An 18,387-nucleotide genomic window follows, 5' to 3' on the forward strand; every position below is an offset into this window, starting at 1 on the left:
ATGTTAGGCCAAAAAAAAAAAAAAAAAAAAAAAAGAAATGTTTCTGGTCAGGTCTTTCTTTAAAAAATGGTGCGGCGACGCGCATTTTATTTTTTATTTTTATTTTTATTTTTTTTTCCCTCAAGGGAGGGAGGAGGGTCAGTTTTATAGTTTTATCAATATAGTCACATATATATACTGTTCATGCAGTCACTGATCATGTCCCCCAAAGAATTTTTTCTTTCTCTTCAGCCATTTTGGTTTGGTGTCAGCCACGGCCGCCGGCCACAAACAGAAAAAAAAGGGTGACGCGCTGTTGTTCAAGTGACGCGCGCGCTGACCAGAAACATTTCTTTTTTTTTTTTTTGGCCTTACATTTCCAAACTGGATGATGGTCAAGTACCACCTCTGACAAGCAACAGGTTCACAACGCATTGTCAACACAATTACGGAACAATGTAATTTGAATTAGGTAAATGTTATCTCAATAACTATTTTCAGCTGTACATTATCTCGCACCTATTACTCACAAAAACAGAATAGTAACTCTAAAGTCACATAATAAAACAAATATTTTATAAAAAAAAGCAATATATGGATGTATATAAAAATCATGACGTATATTTCAATAACTACTAGCATATGCATCTCCTTAAATCTGAGTAAAATATCGCCTCAGCGCTATTAACGGTTGCTATATCCGATCTCTGCTTCGATTCATGGAAGCGGCGTTGTTATGCATGTCTTAGATATACTTGACCCAATATGCTCACATGGTCTAATCAACTTGACCTGCAGAAAAATGATGATTCAATGACGACAGAAAGCATAAATGTACATTTACTGTTAAGTTATCAATGCTAAATAGAAGTACTTATTCCAATTACAGGTAATACGCGCATCAACAGCAAAAAGACTTAAACTTTTACTCAAACTTTCCTCAAGAAAACTTTTAACCATTTCCTTCCGAAATTATGAATAAAAATCGGAGGTAAACGTGCAAAATTTGGTACTAGAGAAAGAAATTACACAATAATTCCGATATATGCAATTCAAAATGGCCGTAATGATAGTTTAATCTGAAAATGTAAGCTCATCTGCTTTTCTTTTAATGCCATACATTTTTTATGGATAATTTGTAATATTGCAACTTTCAGCTGTCGGACACCCAACAATTTTGATAAATTTTAACAAGAATGAAAAGATTCAATTCTTACAAATTAGTTAATCGTTGTCCCTGTGTATTTTCTCCATGTGCTTCAAAATGAACCCCCAACAAGTGCTAGACCAAAAAGTACTGTAACAGTTAAAATATATGTCTCTTGTGCATTGCCAGAAAAACTGGTATACTGACAGGAAACTAATACGAGTCGGTGACTATGTGGCCATCTTAAATTCGCTCACTTCCAGGCATCCTTTAGACTCGGTTTTGAATGCTCAACTTTATTGTTCTTTTTCAAGCCCTTACACATAACCTTGACCACAACTGCCACTACGACAGCGAAAAAGACGACAGCTGCGGCGACAGAGCAACCGATGATTACCGGCAGCATGTCAAAATCTTCCAGCGGAGCTGCAGTGGTTTCGACGTTGTCCGGGACGAAGAGAACGATCGAGGCGGAAATGATGTTGGACGGGTCCCCTTCGTTACCGGCTGCGTCCCTAGCTCTCACCGAAAAGTAGTAAGTCGTTTTTTCGTTAGCTTCTGGAACTTGCACAGTGAAGATCTCATCAACACCGAAGGTTTTCGGAGATTTGATATCTCCGTCGTTTATGTCCTGGTTGGTAAGTACGTCGCCATTGATGAAACTGGAAGATATGGAACTGAAGTTCTTGCTGATACGAAGATCGTATTCGTCAGCTGCTTAGCAAAATGACACACACACATGATAAAATCGTTTATTATTTCAAGTAAAAAGTAATAATAACTGCAACTTGAATTTCTTATGTACATCAACCATGAAAAACATTACTTAATCTGATCTATATGCCAGACCTACCTGTTCCTCTGTCGAAGTCATTTCCCGGTGCTGTCCATGCCAAGGTGATAGTTTGCTGGTCATGTGACGCGTTCACTACTCTCAGATCAGTGATTCTGGAAGGCGGGAAATTGTCACCGGGTGGTATGGTGACAGGTGCTTGTATGACGCCGCCAGACGCGACGCGACTAAATTGACCGACCCTTTCTGTTTGGTTGGTATTCTGATCACTTGGATACACTGTAATATGAAGAGTTTTGAGTTTCCATTATGTCATAATTTACATTCATGTCGACAAGACTTAAATTAGACAAGCACTTCCACTATGCAATCAGGCCCTCGGGTGTGAGGAAATTCCTTTACAGTCGACAGAGTTCGATTTCGATGTAAAACAACAGCAATCTAAATTTACAGGTGCATTTTACCGAAAACCGAAGCAAAACTCGAAATATCGACATTGTTTCCGAAAATAACTTCCCAAGAACGCACGTTAGTGCAGTCGTTCCACCTTTCCTGCAAGGTGACAGCGGAAGTTCATCAGACCCAAAACGTTGTACAATTAATTGCGGACTTTCAGGGTATCAGTTTCCTAATCGATACAGAATAACCCATCGACTTTTATCATAAACCACTGACATTAGAACTTGCAAAACCCGTGTTGTCATATGTCAATAGTTCATAAAAGTGTGTCAATTATCGTTTCAAACAAGTTGTGACATTTGTGCTTTACCAAGCCTGTATATATATATTTCTCACTCAGCGAGTACAACCTAACCTACCTACATACATACAATAAATATATATATATATATATATATATATATATATATATATATATATATATATATATATATATATATATATATATATATATACTATATATATTATAATAGTGTCAACTTTGAGTATCGAATTCCCCTTACCCGGATTCACTGGTAAAACTCGGCTGAATGATGCATCGACGGGGACTTCAGCGATGCCATCTTTGTCCTCGGCTGTGACTTTGATGTTGTAACGGCAATTGGGACAAGTCGCTGTCACAAAATCCATGAATACACCTGAGTAGACGCCGTCACCTTTGAGAGTATCAGCTCCTATAATAAGTGAGGTGATCGAACTTTGTCAATTAAGTTTGTATGGGATCAATGCAAGATGCACACAACCGAATGCACGCCAGTTTCTATCTCGTGTTCACCCTTTCACTTGTGAGGCGTAATGTTACGGTCGACAGACATACAGATAAACTCAAAACAAAGTAGACAGATGGATGGTAGATAGATCGTTGATAGATAGGTAAGCAGGTACTTGTAGGTAGATATGTTTATATGTATGTATGTATGCAGGTAGGTAGGTAGGAGGTAGGTAGGTAGGTCTGTAAGTAAGTAGGTACTAGGTAGGTGGGTGGGTACGTCTAATACTAGGTAGGTAGGTGGATAGATAGATAGATAGATAGATAGATAGATAGATAGATACTAGGTAGGTAGGTTGATAGATAGATAGATAGATAGATAGATAGATAGATAGATAGATAGATAAACATTGCATTATAGACTGATTCATTTAAAAAGCTTTGTCTGCGCTAAGTTTAATCTGGCCAGTGAAACGACGTTATAGTTATAACCGCTTACAAGATTCTCAGAAAAGATATGAATGCTTAATCTCTTTGATGAAGAGTAAATAGTGACAATTGTGGGAAATTCACTCATACCTGCGCCGTTGTCTCGAAGTTGTACATCTACTGGACTGTAAGGATTTGGTCTTTCTACTGTTGCTATGACACTTGCTTTCAATATCGGAGTGTATCCTCGGAATACTTGAACATATATATTTGTCTTTGCTGGCGTTTCGGTGATTAGCGAGTTGCTGGTAGTTGTGGTGACGCGTACTGGTTGCGTGTTGTCCTTGGCAACGGACTGAATGGAGATTTCGACCTGTTGGACGGGTCCCGTGACTTCGTAGAGCCATTCACCAGGCTGGAAAATAAAGGGCAACAAATGGAGAACTAATATACGAAAGAGGTCAAACTTCATCATAAATAATGATCGACTGATATAAAAACAATTATTCGAACTGATTGGTAACTTGATAAAGACATTGAATAAAAGTGCAATGACGATCATTGACCAAAGTATCGCGTTGTTTTCTGAGACGCCCTGCCTTTCAGGCCCGAATGCTTTCTGTTTATTGTCATTCAATCGTCCAATATATTTTTACCTACATGAGTGTCTCTAATATATAAAGAAATTTGATTGTCTTATGGAATTTATTTTCGTCTCAAAAGAGACAAGTAGAGACATTCTGGATCCACTTCTCGCACCAGGCTTTATCTTTGTCTCGACTTGCGAATTTTCTTGCCATGATATTTACTATTATTGTGTACATGTATATTTTCTAAAAGCTAGATGGAGAATTCGGGAACTCCATAAAAATGTGCTGTTACTATTTCATATGGTACAGATAAACAAATATGATTATATTCTTGTGACGAAGATAAACGGTTATCTTTACAGTGTTGGACCCAGAAAACCTTACCTCTGCTACGCCGGTGATAACAACAGATACAGTTCTCTTTGCGTCGTTTCTGTTATACTCAGAAGAGCTAATGTCGATGACGTCACCATTAGGCCTGTTTACGACGACGGAAACCACCGACGTGGACCAGAGAAAGAAAAACTTCGTATCTTTTCCGATCGTCGCATCGATGAAAGCAGACCCCGTAACTTTGCCACCGTTGGGAATGGTACCTTTCTCGCTGTATAGCTGAGTAAAAATTAGAGCCACACACCATACGTATGTCAAACGTTCAACGAGTTTAGTATACGACAGTAACAGAATTTGCAACTAAAATGAGAGTGGGAGATTAAAGTGGCACTCCCACTTCGTAACATTTTTAAAGCACATTTTTTTTAATGCCAACGGTCGATATCTGACGTGGCGACTGCGCACGGATCGCGAGATATCGATAAAAACATGTCCTCCAAAAAGTAAAAGTTTGAATTCCGGTGGCCCACCTAAATTCAGCTTCCGAACATCGAACGTTCGGCACTGGGGCCATTGTCAACTAAGCTATATGGACTACGGGTCTACGCTTACGCTGCTGTACGCCACAGTACCACTGGCGTCGGTGATCGGTCATGACCCGTGGGAGAAAGCTGAGTCGTACTGATTTGGCGTAAAAACGAAAAGCAATATTTGCTGAGTCCACCAGAATTCGCATAGGTGACTAGCACAGTTACGTGCGGTTGATACATAGCGGCCGCCGCGTGGTATGCATAGACACATACCACGCGCGCGGCGTAATGTGTGGCAGTCGACAAAATGTAGTCATCGGAGGCGGCTAATATTTGACACGTAAAAACTGATGTTTACGTGGTATTGGTTAAAAATATAATACAACTGATTTAGAATAATGAAAACGACAAAAACTAAGGAGAAGTTTTGCAAAACTTACCTGAGGTAAAGGCATAATGTTGTACATAAAGTCTTTGCAGTGGGAAGTACATTAATTGCGTCGTTCGAACTCATTGTAGACTCCCTAGAATATCGTCAATCAGCACAACAATAAACCTTCGGGGGATTTCGGGTCAAAATCAGAAAAGATCGTAAAACTTCGGGATGTGAAAAATACGCTCGGGAAATGACATGTTTTTATCGATATCTCGAGATCCGTGCGCAGTCGCCACGTCAAATATCGACCGTTGGCATTAAAAAAATGTGCACGTGTTTTAAAAATGTTACCAAGTGGGAGTGCCTCTTTAAAGTAGGGGAAGAACAAAGGTCGTCAGTTGCGTATGCTCCATGTTTTCTTCTTTAAAAGTTATTTGACCCTCGGGATGTCAGGAGTTTCAACTCAAAATCAGTGTGACGAAATTTTTTACCAACCTAGCGAAATTGGATGTGTTACCATACCCACTTTTGATAACAAGTTTGGATGTTCCTGCTCTGACAACCGTATAGAGACCTCGTTTGCCTTTGTCGTATTAAACTTGAAATGTCTACGTGTCTATGTGTTCTTTTTCTTCGCTGTGTCGCCCTGACTTTGTCGGCAAAAGAACAAAAGAAAAGTACACCCCGTTTGCAATGCAAATCTACAGGAAAACAACCCAAAGCGTTTTACGAGGAACAATGTACAATGCCGTACATTATGTGTCGGTGTTGGACACGCATTTTGTATATGATACAGAATCGATCTGCGCTCTTTTGATTTCATTATGTGCTTTTATATGAGGCATGAAAGTACATATAGCTGTAACGATCACTGTGTGATTTAAAACACATTGTATCATATCAAAAACACGATATGTCATCAGTAAGTCATCGGCTATGATTTTCCAAATCAAGTGATCTACATCTAAGCCAAGAGATTGTGCCGTTCCATTCTCTCACGATATGTGATAGCGAGTATGTGATTGCGAGAGCTTCATGAACTCTACGGCGTGTGGAGGGATCGAAGTCAGAATAATAGTAACAACTTAGTACGGTTACTGAACCACTGGTTCTAAGGATGGGGATTTGGCCGAGCAGTTTTGACTGTGACTTCTTCGCTAGGTGACTGGGTACAGTGTGAGTTCGAATCCGATAGAAAATTTGCTGTATTTATTTCAGAATATATAACACAATCGAGTTATTTGTGATCGCGAGTGAAAACAAAACATCTCGGGTATTCTAGTCGGTGTCCTTGATTGCAAGAATCCAAACTTCTCCCATCCAATTTCAGTCGTTTTAAATTTACTAAATTGCAATCAAACAATGTATACGCTATTGTTATTGAACGTTTCCAATAGGATTTGTTGTAATTGATTTTATCTCTGTGCGCAAATACCAAAATGAAATTGTAGTAAATATGCCTTTAGTGGAAATGGTGTAAATAGTGTAAAATAATTGTCTTGCAAAGTCATTTGTCATACTTGGTAGCGATCGTGATCGCACAGATATATCTTAGATGGCAAAGTGCCTTAAAATTTGCACCAAAACTGATCACTAGAGTCCTCTGCCTGAGGGAAATTCAAAATGAAACCCCAGAAGCTCTCTTCTGACGAACACCGCCTACAACACTTCAGACTTACCTGAATGGGCACATTAGGACTTCCGCCAAGCCTCGTAGTTATAGTTGCCGTTAGAGCATCGTTCAGCCCCGAAGAACTGTTACCTTCGGTGTAGTAAAATGGAATACCACCAGTTTCTGTCGATAGATTAAATAGTTTGCTATCTGCCTCATCGCTCAAAGCCACTGTATCCACGCGGACTCCCTTACTGACCAAGGTCGGCTTGACGTTTTCGATGTACGGAGGCTGGTTCTCTTGTCCGTCAGTGATTAGAAGCAATATACCACCATTTGCATCTTGTCCCCCATTCTCTAAGACCTGAAAGCAATGCCAAGCAAAGATGCATTAAATTCTTGTACATGTATTACCATGTTTATTTTGAGTTATTTCAGATGAAGAATATCCTCTATCAAAAGACGCTAGCAAAATATATGAGGTTTTTGCCGCACAGGCCAATGTCTTCTTTTATATGAAATAATCATCGGCAAACTTGAATCAGATAATCATCGACGACAAAATAAGAGTGTTCAGAATAAAACACTTTGTTCAGAATAAACCTGAACGTGTCCCTGATTTCTGGCAGATACTAACATACCGATAGGCCACGCTTACAGAACCCTTGCCCAATGTATTGTATACTTAACTACCCATGGGACGGATATGTTAAGAGAGTTTTCAAATTTGTCTAACTGGTAACATAGAGGCATGAGCGATGGCGAGTGCACACATGGGGTGAGCTGTTCAACATGAATGGTACACCCGTCCATTCCGGTAGTTTATCAATATTATGTTAATTATATCTAGTACATTTCCCCAATCTATAATTTACAAGCTTGAACATAGACATACACGCAAAAAACACAATATATATATATATATATATATATATATATATATATATATATATATATATATATATATATTCGTCTCGACAACACGCGATATACTAGTAATAACGTGCAACATTACAGCGCTGACATATATTTCCTATTACTTTTATCCTGACTCTTTATAATTATGTTTGTTTTTTGCGGATTTCAGACAGCTAAGCACGGGACGTTCTCCCTGTTTAAGTTTGATCTAAACTCAAATCTGGTAAGCAAAAACAGCGCGGTTAAATTCAATAGAGAATAAACTACTTCATCGGGAAACTGTAATACATATCACCACTGACAAGATTTCACTTTGATTTGAAGATGCATTGATTTGCCATTGGCTGCTGACTGATAGGTATAAGACACAGATCAGGCAATGATGAACACTTACTTCAACTCCACTTTGTAATCCACATCCGATACACGTTGCGCTTCTTGTGGTAGCAGGTAGCAAATCTGCTAAAGCTTCACGACCCTGAGTAGTCTTGAGTTCAGTCAGGTTTGATGTTACAATTGCGTTGGTGTCGAACTCTACAAGCCCAACAAAGTGACCATCTGGGACAGTAGCTTGTATGTATTTAGTCGCTATTTGGTTCAAAGTGCCTATTCGATCATTCTTGACACAAAGATAATAATAAAGAGAACGCATTTTGCATTAATCCGAGGTCCCAATATGAACTGTCGCCTTCCTTTAAATGTTTTTGGCGGGAATTTGTCTTGACTTCCTGAATGGCATTAATGTGAATGAATAACTGATCTAATTATGCTGTAAATGTGACTTCAAGTTTTCATAAATTCTAAAAGTTACAAATAAGAAGTATGAATACATTCCATATAAAATGTCATGTTTTAGGTGGTTGGGGCTCCCAAAGTATGAATCTTTTTTACATTTATCTGCAAAAGGTTAGAATTTTCTCTACGGAATCATGCATGTGTTTTTCAGAAAAGGCATTTTAGCTCCAAAGCTTGATAATCTCTAAAGCGTTCATGTCCAAAAATATTAAATGTACATTATTTTTATACGCTTGTACCGTCGCAGTAACGGCAAATAAGTGAGATTAGCTTTAAATATAACCGCAATTGGGGTGTGCGAAGCTTACAATTATCTGGTCTCATCAAAACAAACACTCATTATAAACTGTATTTAGTGGCGGCATATTTTTATATTTTAAACTTGAACTTCGTCCGAAAACTTACAACAACCATGCTTCCCGACACATCTAGTACCAAGACGATTCGAAGTGGAGCCGACTTGACAACACGGAAAGTCGGTGTGGTGTCAGTCACTTGCCGGGCTGGATTGTTGTCATTCTTGAAATCTTCTGACTCCAGCATTACGTCCCAGGCACTTCTGTATGAACACTGTATGTTTTGTTGGTTAGGAGCCATGGCATTGTGAAGGGACGTTGGATCACCAGTGACGTCACTGTGACAGAATTCAGTAACCTGAAGAGAACAGTATGGATGTACATTGACGTCATATTTTACATTATATTATACCTGACAACTGTCACAATGAAATAACTTAAGGGACACAGTTCATCTAATATCTATACATAACCCTTTATTTCATTTACTTATTCATGCAATGTCCCGCCCGAGGGATGAGCCATACTACGACGTCCCGGCCAATTCACTGCATAAAAGCACTCACTATTGTTCACGCGTATCAAGAGTGATCAATCGTACTTGGGTTGTTTCCTGCTATTTAATACACTGGGAAATGAAAATTTGACCCGACAAGCTGTAAAAGGGACTTTTCTTAACTAAAAGCTAAGGTAATGTTTCCGCAATGCACACCCATGTCCATATCGCAACATATATGTACGTTCTGATGATCAGCCACCATACTTGACGGTTAACGTCACCAGTTTAGCGGTCCCATGTAACATTCGCAACTTGCAAATAAACAAATTACTAAAAACAAACAAAACGATTGCCTTTCTCCGAATAAAATTTTCGGGTTACAAGTACAGGGAGAGCAAGTTGATCTTGTATTATGTTATCCTATGGTTGTTCCATTGAAGTTTCGTCATATTTTGTACTAGCCTTAGCGAATATTGTATGGTTCACAAAGTACGGCCTAGCACCAAAAGTAAGCGCCTGGCGTGATAGTGTGTTGGCATGGCGACTGTCAGTGTAACGAACAAAATGTTCGCCACTCTCCGCTCTGTACAACGAGCCGGCTCGATCGAAGTCTAAAGGTTTTTGAAGTAAAAGTATGATATTTAAAAGTGAATATGGTCTGTACCTCAGATCACGAACTGCCAAAATATTGCACCAATATGACGATAAAAGTGCCTCTTAAAACAGTTTTGAACGTTTTAAAGAACAATTTAATACTTTTAATCCATTTAAAACCATCACTGCAAGTCGATGTAACCGAACAAACAGTCACGGTGAACAACAACTTGACCGTAGAGAGATGTGACTCAAGACCGACTTTATAATACGTAGAGGGCCATCAACGTCCATTATCATTCATTTAGCGGTGTTAGATACTGATAACGTCGATGTTTGCCATTTGATATATTATGTACATTTGGTCTTATTTTTTTTTCGTTTTACTAGCCTAAATCTCAAGGAAGAGGCTTCGAAATTCAGGTTAATATTTCTACTTTCTCGTTATCAGTCAAAATTGATAAGTATTCAAAAACTTACCCTCGAAATAGTGGAGCTAATGCAAGCATATGCATAAGCGCCTAAAATTTGACAATTAGAAAATGCTCTACAGGAAACTTATGTCACCAGTAAAATATTTGAAAAAAAACCCGCAATTCATCGAAATCCGTGTAGTGGTATATTAGTAATACTTTGGTTCGTTTTTCCTTTCCATAAAATTGCAATATATAAAACAATGCACCATGGCAGCAATATATGGTACTAAGCACTTCTTGTGAAACACATAAATTGCTTATCGCATGGTTCAGATTTTCTCATCTACAGTTTCCTCCGTTATGTTGGACTTTATTCTACTTTTTGCCTGGATTTATGGCGGTCTCAGATTTTTGTGAAGAGTTTATTTTTAAATAGTAAAATACCATAGCAGTTACCCTGCAGCAACGAATGGGTCTACTATACTCACGGATGCCAGGAAACTTGCGAACATATACGATCCTTTTGCAAAGTTGTTCGATATAGGCTCGAAACGGCAATCATCCTTCGGCCATTTTCCACTCTTTGGATTAATGTTACAACGTTTTCCTTTGGAGTCGTACTCCTTTCCAACCACGGAAAGTGAACAACGCGTTGCTTCTACTTCTCTGTCCTCGTTTAAGTAAAAATGTTCATTTTGAGATCGTGGGTATTCGTCGAATAAACCCCAGCGCAGATGACCCCATTCGTGTACAATGACTTTTTCTGAAATCATAAAAGAGGCGGCTTTATTGATAAAGGTCATTCTGACATGCCTTCAATGCAGTGAAGTATATGCAATGCAATGACGTGCATACTTTGGTGTCCAACCTATGCCGAAACTGTTTCATATTTTCCTGTTTTACAATACAACATTTTACATTTCTAAATTCCATGTTACAATTCAGCATTTACGAATTTCTATAATTCTGTTCTACGTAATTTCTCTATTCAATATTTTACTTTTCTAAATTTTATAAAACTACTCAAGATTACGAATTTCTATTTTGCTTTTCTGCTACGATTCAGCCTCTCACCCTTCAAAATTCTATTTAACAGCACGGATTTCTATTGTCTGAAATTCTTACAATCTGACTTGAAGGTTTAACCTGACGAATGCAGAATTCAATCTAGTCGCGTATACTCCGACATATATAATTCACAGCTGAAGAATTCGAACTAGTCGTGTAATCCATACACATAGAATTTAGAGTACTGTTATAAAATTCGAGCTAGTTGAGTTATGCAAACACGAAGAATTCGAACTAGTAGCAGAATACGCAGTAGTAGGAGAATACGGACTTGAAGTGCATGAAGTTGAAGAATTCAGAGCGATCTTATACCATTCAGACAGACAATCAGTGCTGATACGGCGCTCGAGCGAGCGTGTACTCGGTGCTCTGAATTCTGAGCGAGTACGATTGATCTGCCTTAACCGAGCGATTGACGCATCGGTCAAGCAGGCCTAGCGAGCTGTATGAAGTCTATCAAGTTGAATATATTGCATATCAGCAATGTTGTAAGCTCAAACAGTACATCAAAGTTTTGTCTCAGCTGTAGTAAAAGGAAAGCACCCTCCACATCGGATCATAGTTTTGCTGTTTTCGTATTATTTGTCTGAAGTATGTACAAAATTTAAAATTCCCCTTCTCTAGGAAGTCTAGGCGTGGGCGATATAAACAGACATCCAATCCAATGTTTGGGAGTAAATAAGACCCAAAACATCCCCTAATTTACAAAATCAAGGAGAGATAATATCACAATACAGTTCCAACCATAGTATATCAGTCTATTGTTAGTTCAATACCAGTCTATTACTCATTATTCGTCTTTTCGAGCCTACAGCATTTTTTGAACCTTGGTTTAAACTTAAAATATACCAAGCTTGTTTTGTAGCTTTTGAGTGTCTGTTTAAGTATATTATTAGAAAATTCATTGATGTAACTAGCGGGTTGCAGGGGGTTCCTAGGGTCAAGGACCCTGATAAACAAAAACATCCCGAACTAAGTAGAAATTTGTAATGACGATTTGATTGTAAGAATTTAGAAAATTAAAATGTTGAATGGTAAAATGGAAAGTACAACAGCAGAATAGAAATTCGTAATGTTGAATTGTAAAATTGAAGTTAGGAAAGTAAGCATATTAAATTGTACAATGGAATGGGGAACAGGAACACAGAAAATAGTAATTTTGGTATGGATTGGACATAGTATACATGTACATACAAGGATGTATTGCTCATTGGAAATCTCTGTCTATCTCTCGGCCTCATTCTCCGTCTTTGTCCCTCTCTGTTGGTCTGTTTCTGTCTGTCTGTCTGTCTGTCTGTCTGTCTGTCTGTTTTCTCTCTCCCCCCCCCTCTCTCTCTCTCTCTCTCTCTCTCTCTCTCTCTCTCTCTCTCTCTCTCTCTCTCTCTCTCTCTCTCTCTCTCTCTCTCTCTCTCTCTCTCTCTCTCTCTCTCTCTCTCTCTCTCTCTCTCTCTCACACCACTGCGTAATTACGCCGAGGAAGTTTCGAGATCCTCGAACATTTTTGTCTTTTCAAATAGCAAACCAACTGACTGCCCACTCACCTGGGTCACCGTACTTATCAACTCTCCAGCGGCTGTCCAGAATAAACTTGTCTGTCAGGTGTATATACTCAGCTTCTTCTCCACAAGAACCAAACTGATTGGTGTACGGTGTTTCTCTACCGACGTTCTCGTGGTTTGACACTATGATATTAGCGGCGTCGAAGAGCTCGCCCGCAGCAGGGCTATCCGTCATGCTGTCACTCCATGTGTCGGGTAGCAAGATTGTAACCTCTCTGAAGAATGCCCGTCGTTGTGTGGCCTCGTAGAGAGCATCTGATGTGTCCGTGAAGACCTCCTGCGGTTGAGAGGGAGAACAGAAGTTCAGTTGATTACACTGGCTAATATTCAGCGATTGATCGCCTCGATTTACAAGACTTTGTCTATTTGATAAATAAAGTTGCCTTCCAACCTTTCAAGATTTCTCTTAATTGAACTAATGACATCATTCCTCTTTCATTATCCTTAAATGCTCACGAAGACATTCTTGCTTACGCGAAAAGTATCAAATAATTTGGTCTACTATTGGAATGCAGCATCTGAATACCTTGGTCGTTAATGACTACTTTATTTGCTGAGATTAATTCCATGGCCGATAAGTGTGTCAAAATTAAGACTGAATTATTGAGTTCTGTACCGTTCAAAGCTATCTCGTCCACACCTATAGACACCTGTAGACTGTAGACTTGCCCTATATGTCTGAGGTCCTATGAATTTTGAAATAGCGTAAATTGAAGGGTCTTGTTGATGGTGAGATGATAGCAAAATTAAAGCCATATAGTTTGGCAGACTGTCGTGTAGACCCAGAGCGAGTAACTGGCTCGTACGCCCAAGAAATACCAAGAGAAAAGAGGGCAAGTCAGAGAGAAACGCGGAAGTTACAACTAGTGTTTATGTTGTTGCTATGTAGATCTTTCGTATCGACGTGTTCACATTCCTCCTTGGGCACGATATATCCATAACTCATAGCTGCTGTGCTATATTGTGATTGCACTCATAAAATGAATACTGCTGTCTTCACCCTGCTGCTATGCCGAAACCTTCGAACGAGTTTATCGCTGCAGTTTCCTGCTTTGGTCGATTCGAGTACAAAATTCCCAAATTCGGCGGGCGGCACATCAATGTGACTACAATGTCGTCAGGTCATCCGTGAAATTGTTATACATGTCTGTATATATAGCCCGACTTAAATTCGATGATGAGGAAAATCTGATAACAATTAATGACGGTTGAATTGCTTCTTAGGGTGTTACGATGAAGTAAGTTGCCGCGCCGGTGCACACATTTTTAATGACTGGCTCGGCAAGATTGTCACTGTCAAAGCCACGACAGCAAATATTGGACTTTGCCTTCGATCGTTTTGCGACGTTTTTGTTTGTTTTTATTCGAGTTCATTCGTAATTCGTAATGCATAAAAGGCTTTTTCAAAATGTCATCATTCTATAAGTGATAGCAAAGTTCAACGCTGTCGGAATGGTCAAAGTAAACGCGTGGAGAACACTGACAGGTAGTTCATTTCAGTGCAAATATATCTGTCAGTGCAATGGCAATGACTAGAGGAACAAGGCAGACCAGCGTACGGAATTCTGTTTTTATTTCCAACTAGGACGATTTAAGGTGTAGTACGCGCCTCGAAAATTCAAGACTCAAACTTTTGCTGAAACTTCCCTCAATGAAACTTTCGGCCATACTCATACCAAATCAAGGATAAAATTCAGAGTCTACCATCTATATTTATCATTATGTAAATTCAAAAGGGCCGCCATCCCTGCTGTGTTAATACTATGGGGGAAAATTAAAGTGTCGATATTTGAAACGTTAAGACGATGAAATTTTTTCTTTCCCAAAGAGCTTTAAAATGAGCCTTCACAAATGATAGATCAGAAAGAAATGTAAACACAGAAGAGTCCGAATATCTGTCCCTGAGACGTATTTCTATCTTAAGCTGCATATCCAAATTGAATACATCATTCAGAAATCACCTGAGCATAAATAACTAGTCAACAGGGAAGAACATTTGCCCCTCGTTTAGTAGTGATCATACTCCTTCACTTCGTGTCCTGTACCGACTTTTTTACTGTTTCAACTGAGTTGATTTGACAGTATCCGCATCGTGACTGCCCATTGTCGTATAAAAACAGCTTATCACAAAAATCGATATCTGTCTGGTTTGTACAATAGCCATAATTTATTGCCCTGTTTACGTTGCCTGTTTGACGACCATATTTCATTTTTGCCGTTGATTGAAAAAACGATTTGACAGCTGCATTCCTATGCCTCACGTCAGTAACAGTCGTGTCGCAAAATCATTAGCACTACAAAGAATAAAAATCACTGCTATTTTAAAACTTTGATAACATTAAGAGGCAGTTTGAGAAGTTGTAAAAGGCAACATGATCGTGATAATTTTCTTTATGTAATGGCAACGTCGCTCCTTTTCCCTTTTCACCTATGAAATCGAAATATCTACCGGCGTTTTCGTTTCCTGAGTTCACTTTAAATGTGACTGACAAGGATCAAAATTTGCCCACAAACTGACAATCACTGCATTAATTGAAGTCATGCAAATCGTGGACATGAACCGAGCTAGAACGACCGAAATTTGTGATAGACACCTGTTGCATTACTTAACATGTTTAAAGTGCAACAACAAGAACAAGAACAACAACAACAACAATAACAATAATAACAATATACGCAGAAGATAATGCACTCAAATCGTGGATTTTTCATAGGAATCCGCAACACACATCTCTACTGTTTTAATTTTCATGAGGTCTTGCAGGCGTTTGATCAAAAGATTGATGTTTAAAAGCCTAATAAAATCACCCCCAAGTTTTATAAAGAAATCATTCGTACCTCTTGCTCGCGGACTACTAGAGGTACAAATAGTGGAATCGAAAATGTCATATACCGATTAAATTTATTGACATGACATTGGTAAATAACGTTTATTACACGAAGGAGAATCAATTCAACATGCTCCATTTCTTTACCAAATCGAATTTGAAAGACGCTTTCTCTGTTAGGGCAGAATGTGCCTTGGGGACAGATATTCAGACTCTCAAACTTTCACAACACTTTTGGTCTTATGCTTTCTTGAGCTCATTTTGAAGCTCATGAAGTGACTAAAGTTTTCACTAACTAAGTTTTATTGAATTTTCTCCATAGTTTAAAGAAGCGATGGCTGCCAAGAGTACGTTAATATTGAGTAAGTTGTTTATCTGGCACCATAATTTGCACAGGGATCTCTCCCTTTTATTCTTCATTTCAAGAGGAAACATTTTGAAGTTTCCTGAAGGAAATTACGAGCAAAAGACTAAGTCTTTCGATTTTGAGGCGCGTGCCATCTGAAAGAAAAGTATAGACTTCTGTATTAGGTTTACATTGTTAAGCTATTGTTCTATTTTTCTTTTTTTGTTATTTTGCGTCGACAAAACGTATGTAGATACTACGCAAATCATTAAACAGGTACCTTCCGTCCAGGAACGCTTGCAACTGACTTTCACGGTCCAAAGTTGGGAGTTCTGTCTCTTGCAACTTGTCTTCTTGAAAAATGTCTTACCTTTAGGCGTTCTAGCAGCGTTGCGTTCTCTGTAACGTCTTCGCTGATCGCTATCAAGACTCCTCGATACTCGTTGTTCTCAAGAGAGATCGGTGACCGGGGCAGCAATGCAAAGGAGACGTGTTGAAGCAGAGCTAGCGACAGGCAAGCGCTTACGAGGAGCATTCTGACGAGTTCCGTTGATCCGATGCGGAAGATGGCAATGTTGCAAGGTTTGTCAAAGTTGCGTCGGTAATGAAATACCCAACTACCCCTCGTACGAGGGGTGTCACTACTTGTTCATACCCGAGCACCAAAGAAATTTTTAAGCCGACAGCCATGCGCGACGCTGATCATGATCATTGCAAATTAACGTAGGACTCTCACATTTCATTAGGAAGCCTATCACCAAGTTCTTCTTTGATATATTTGGGTTATTGTCTCTGTTTTCTCAAAGCAAAGTCGTTCCCCGGACTTCAAGGGAGGGCGTCAAACGCGACCTGCTTTCATGAACGGGAACAATAAATCATATAGTATTACCCTTACTTCCGTGTTAGGTATGGGTTCCTAACTGATGGGTCGATGGAACATATTTTGTCAAGTTTTCATAGATCCCGACACTACACACGCAAAATTCTTCTTGTGACAGAGCAAACGGATCAGGATAGAAGAAGTGCACACTGTAGGCCAGAATCACCACAAACTGCATATGGCATATGTTACCGATTCACAGCCACCTCGGCCAAAAACCTGCTTGACGATTATAGCCAAATCGACCAAGTTCTAACTTTCGAATTAATGAGGGAGATAGACATCCGATTCGGTCAAATTATTTGCCCGAAGCACATAATCAACCCTAACCTTAATATTTTGTGACGTTTCCGTGATTTTTGATTTCTTTTGCATGTATAATGATAGCTAATGGATAAGGTGGAGATAGAGTGCGTGTAAATTATCTAAAACATCCAGCTAAACGATCTTGAAAAGACTTGGATAAATTGATTTTGTTTCATATTAGAATGTTGAATATAATGTCTCTGTCAATTTAGGATCGAATTTGCTGTGGACTACTCTAAATTGTACTAGGCCTTTCGTCAGGCTATTTTGGGCCCGTCTTGAGTTGGAAATAAAGCTGAGCTGGTTTTGAATCAAACTGTAAGTGCGAGAACGTTACCACGTCAGTGAAATAAAAGCTAACCCGTGATCAGTTTAGCCGGCCATGGTGGCTGCCCGTATTGTTGTTGGCGTAACGCCAGGAGTGTTATGCACCAAGATGTTTTTCAAAAGCTTGTCAACGTAGGTTCCATTTCCGAGGGTCTAAACTGTAGAATGCCTAAACTATATAGATGTAGAATAAAGTACCAGTTTTTACCTTCAAATGTAACTTGAAAGACTCTATCAGAAGGAATGTATCCCTGTAGTTTCTCTCTTCTTTTACGCATTTCTGTGATCTGGAGTTATTCGGATTTTTTTTTAAATGAGCCCCGATAAAAATGTCTGTAAAGTAACTCAGTCGCTCAATAAATGAGTAAATAAATAAATAAATAAATAAATAATATAAGATTCACCGTTACAGTGGTCAACAGGTGCCCACGACCGTCCAATTTAAGGATTTATGCAAAGTGAAGGCAATAGAAACTTCATCACATTTCATTGCCAGTCTCCGGCCGAAAATGGTTGGGAATAAATATATACATTAAATATTACATCAACCGTAGACCCCTGGAGCGAGATGTTATGTAATTAAACAGCTTTTAGATAC

The 18,387-nt window shown here is 39.0% G+C and overlaps 1 protein-coding gene across 3 annotated transcripts in view; it reads right to left on the bottom strand.

The window, feature by feature from the left end:
- Nucleotides 1-1,048: 1,048 nt before the first annotated feature.
- Nucleotides 1,049-18,387, bottom strand: part of LOC139134586 (calcium-activated chloride channel regulator 1-like) — a 29,901-nt gene continuing 12,562 nt past the window's right edge. Inside the window, exons 1-11 of one of the 3 annotated variants that reach the window (XM_070701498.1) lie at nt 17,998-18,387; nt 13,085-13,379; nt 10,964-11,238; nt 9,076-9,324; nt 8,270-8,494; nt 7,025-7,321; nt 4,491-4,718; nt 3,667-3,931; nt 2,882-3,052; nt 1,980-2,198; nt 1,049-1,840 (exon numbers count right to left, since the gene is read on the bottom strand). The exon at nt 17,998-18,387 is cut by the window's right edge and continues 8 nt beyond it. In XM_070701498.1, coding sequence (XP_070557599.1) covers nt 1,380-1,840; nt 1,980-2,198; nt 2,882-3,052; nt 3,667-3,931; nt 4,491-4,718; nt 7,025-7,321; nt 8,270-8,494; nt 9,076-9,324; nt 10,964-11,238; nt 13,085-13,277 — 2,583 coding nt within the window. In that variant the 5' untranslated portion in view covers nt 13,278-13,379; nt 17,998-18,387 and the 3' untranslated portion in view covers nt 1,049-1,379. Of the gene's footprint in view, nt 1,841-1,979; nt 2,199-2,881; nt 3,053-3,666; nt 3,932-4,490; nt 4,719-7,024; nt 7,322-8,269; nt 8,495-9,075; nt 9,325-10,963; nt 11,239-13,084; nt 13,380-16,646; nt 16,984-17,997 lie in introns of those variants that run through there. The other 2 variants (XM_070701497.1, XM_070701496.1) reach the window with 2 other exon arrangements.

This window comes from Ptychodera flava, chromosome 6 (genome assembly GCF_041260155.1).
Source record: "Ptychodera flava strain L36383 chromosome 6, AS_Pfla_20210202, whole genome shotgun sequence".
Classification (NCBI taxonomy): Eukaryota; Metazoa; Hemichordata; class Enteropneusta; family Ptychoderidae; genus Ptychodera; species Ptychodera flava.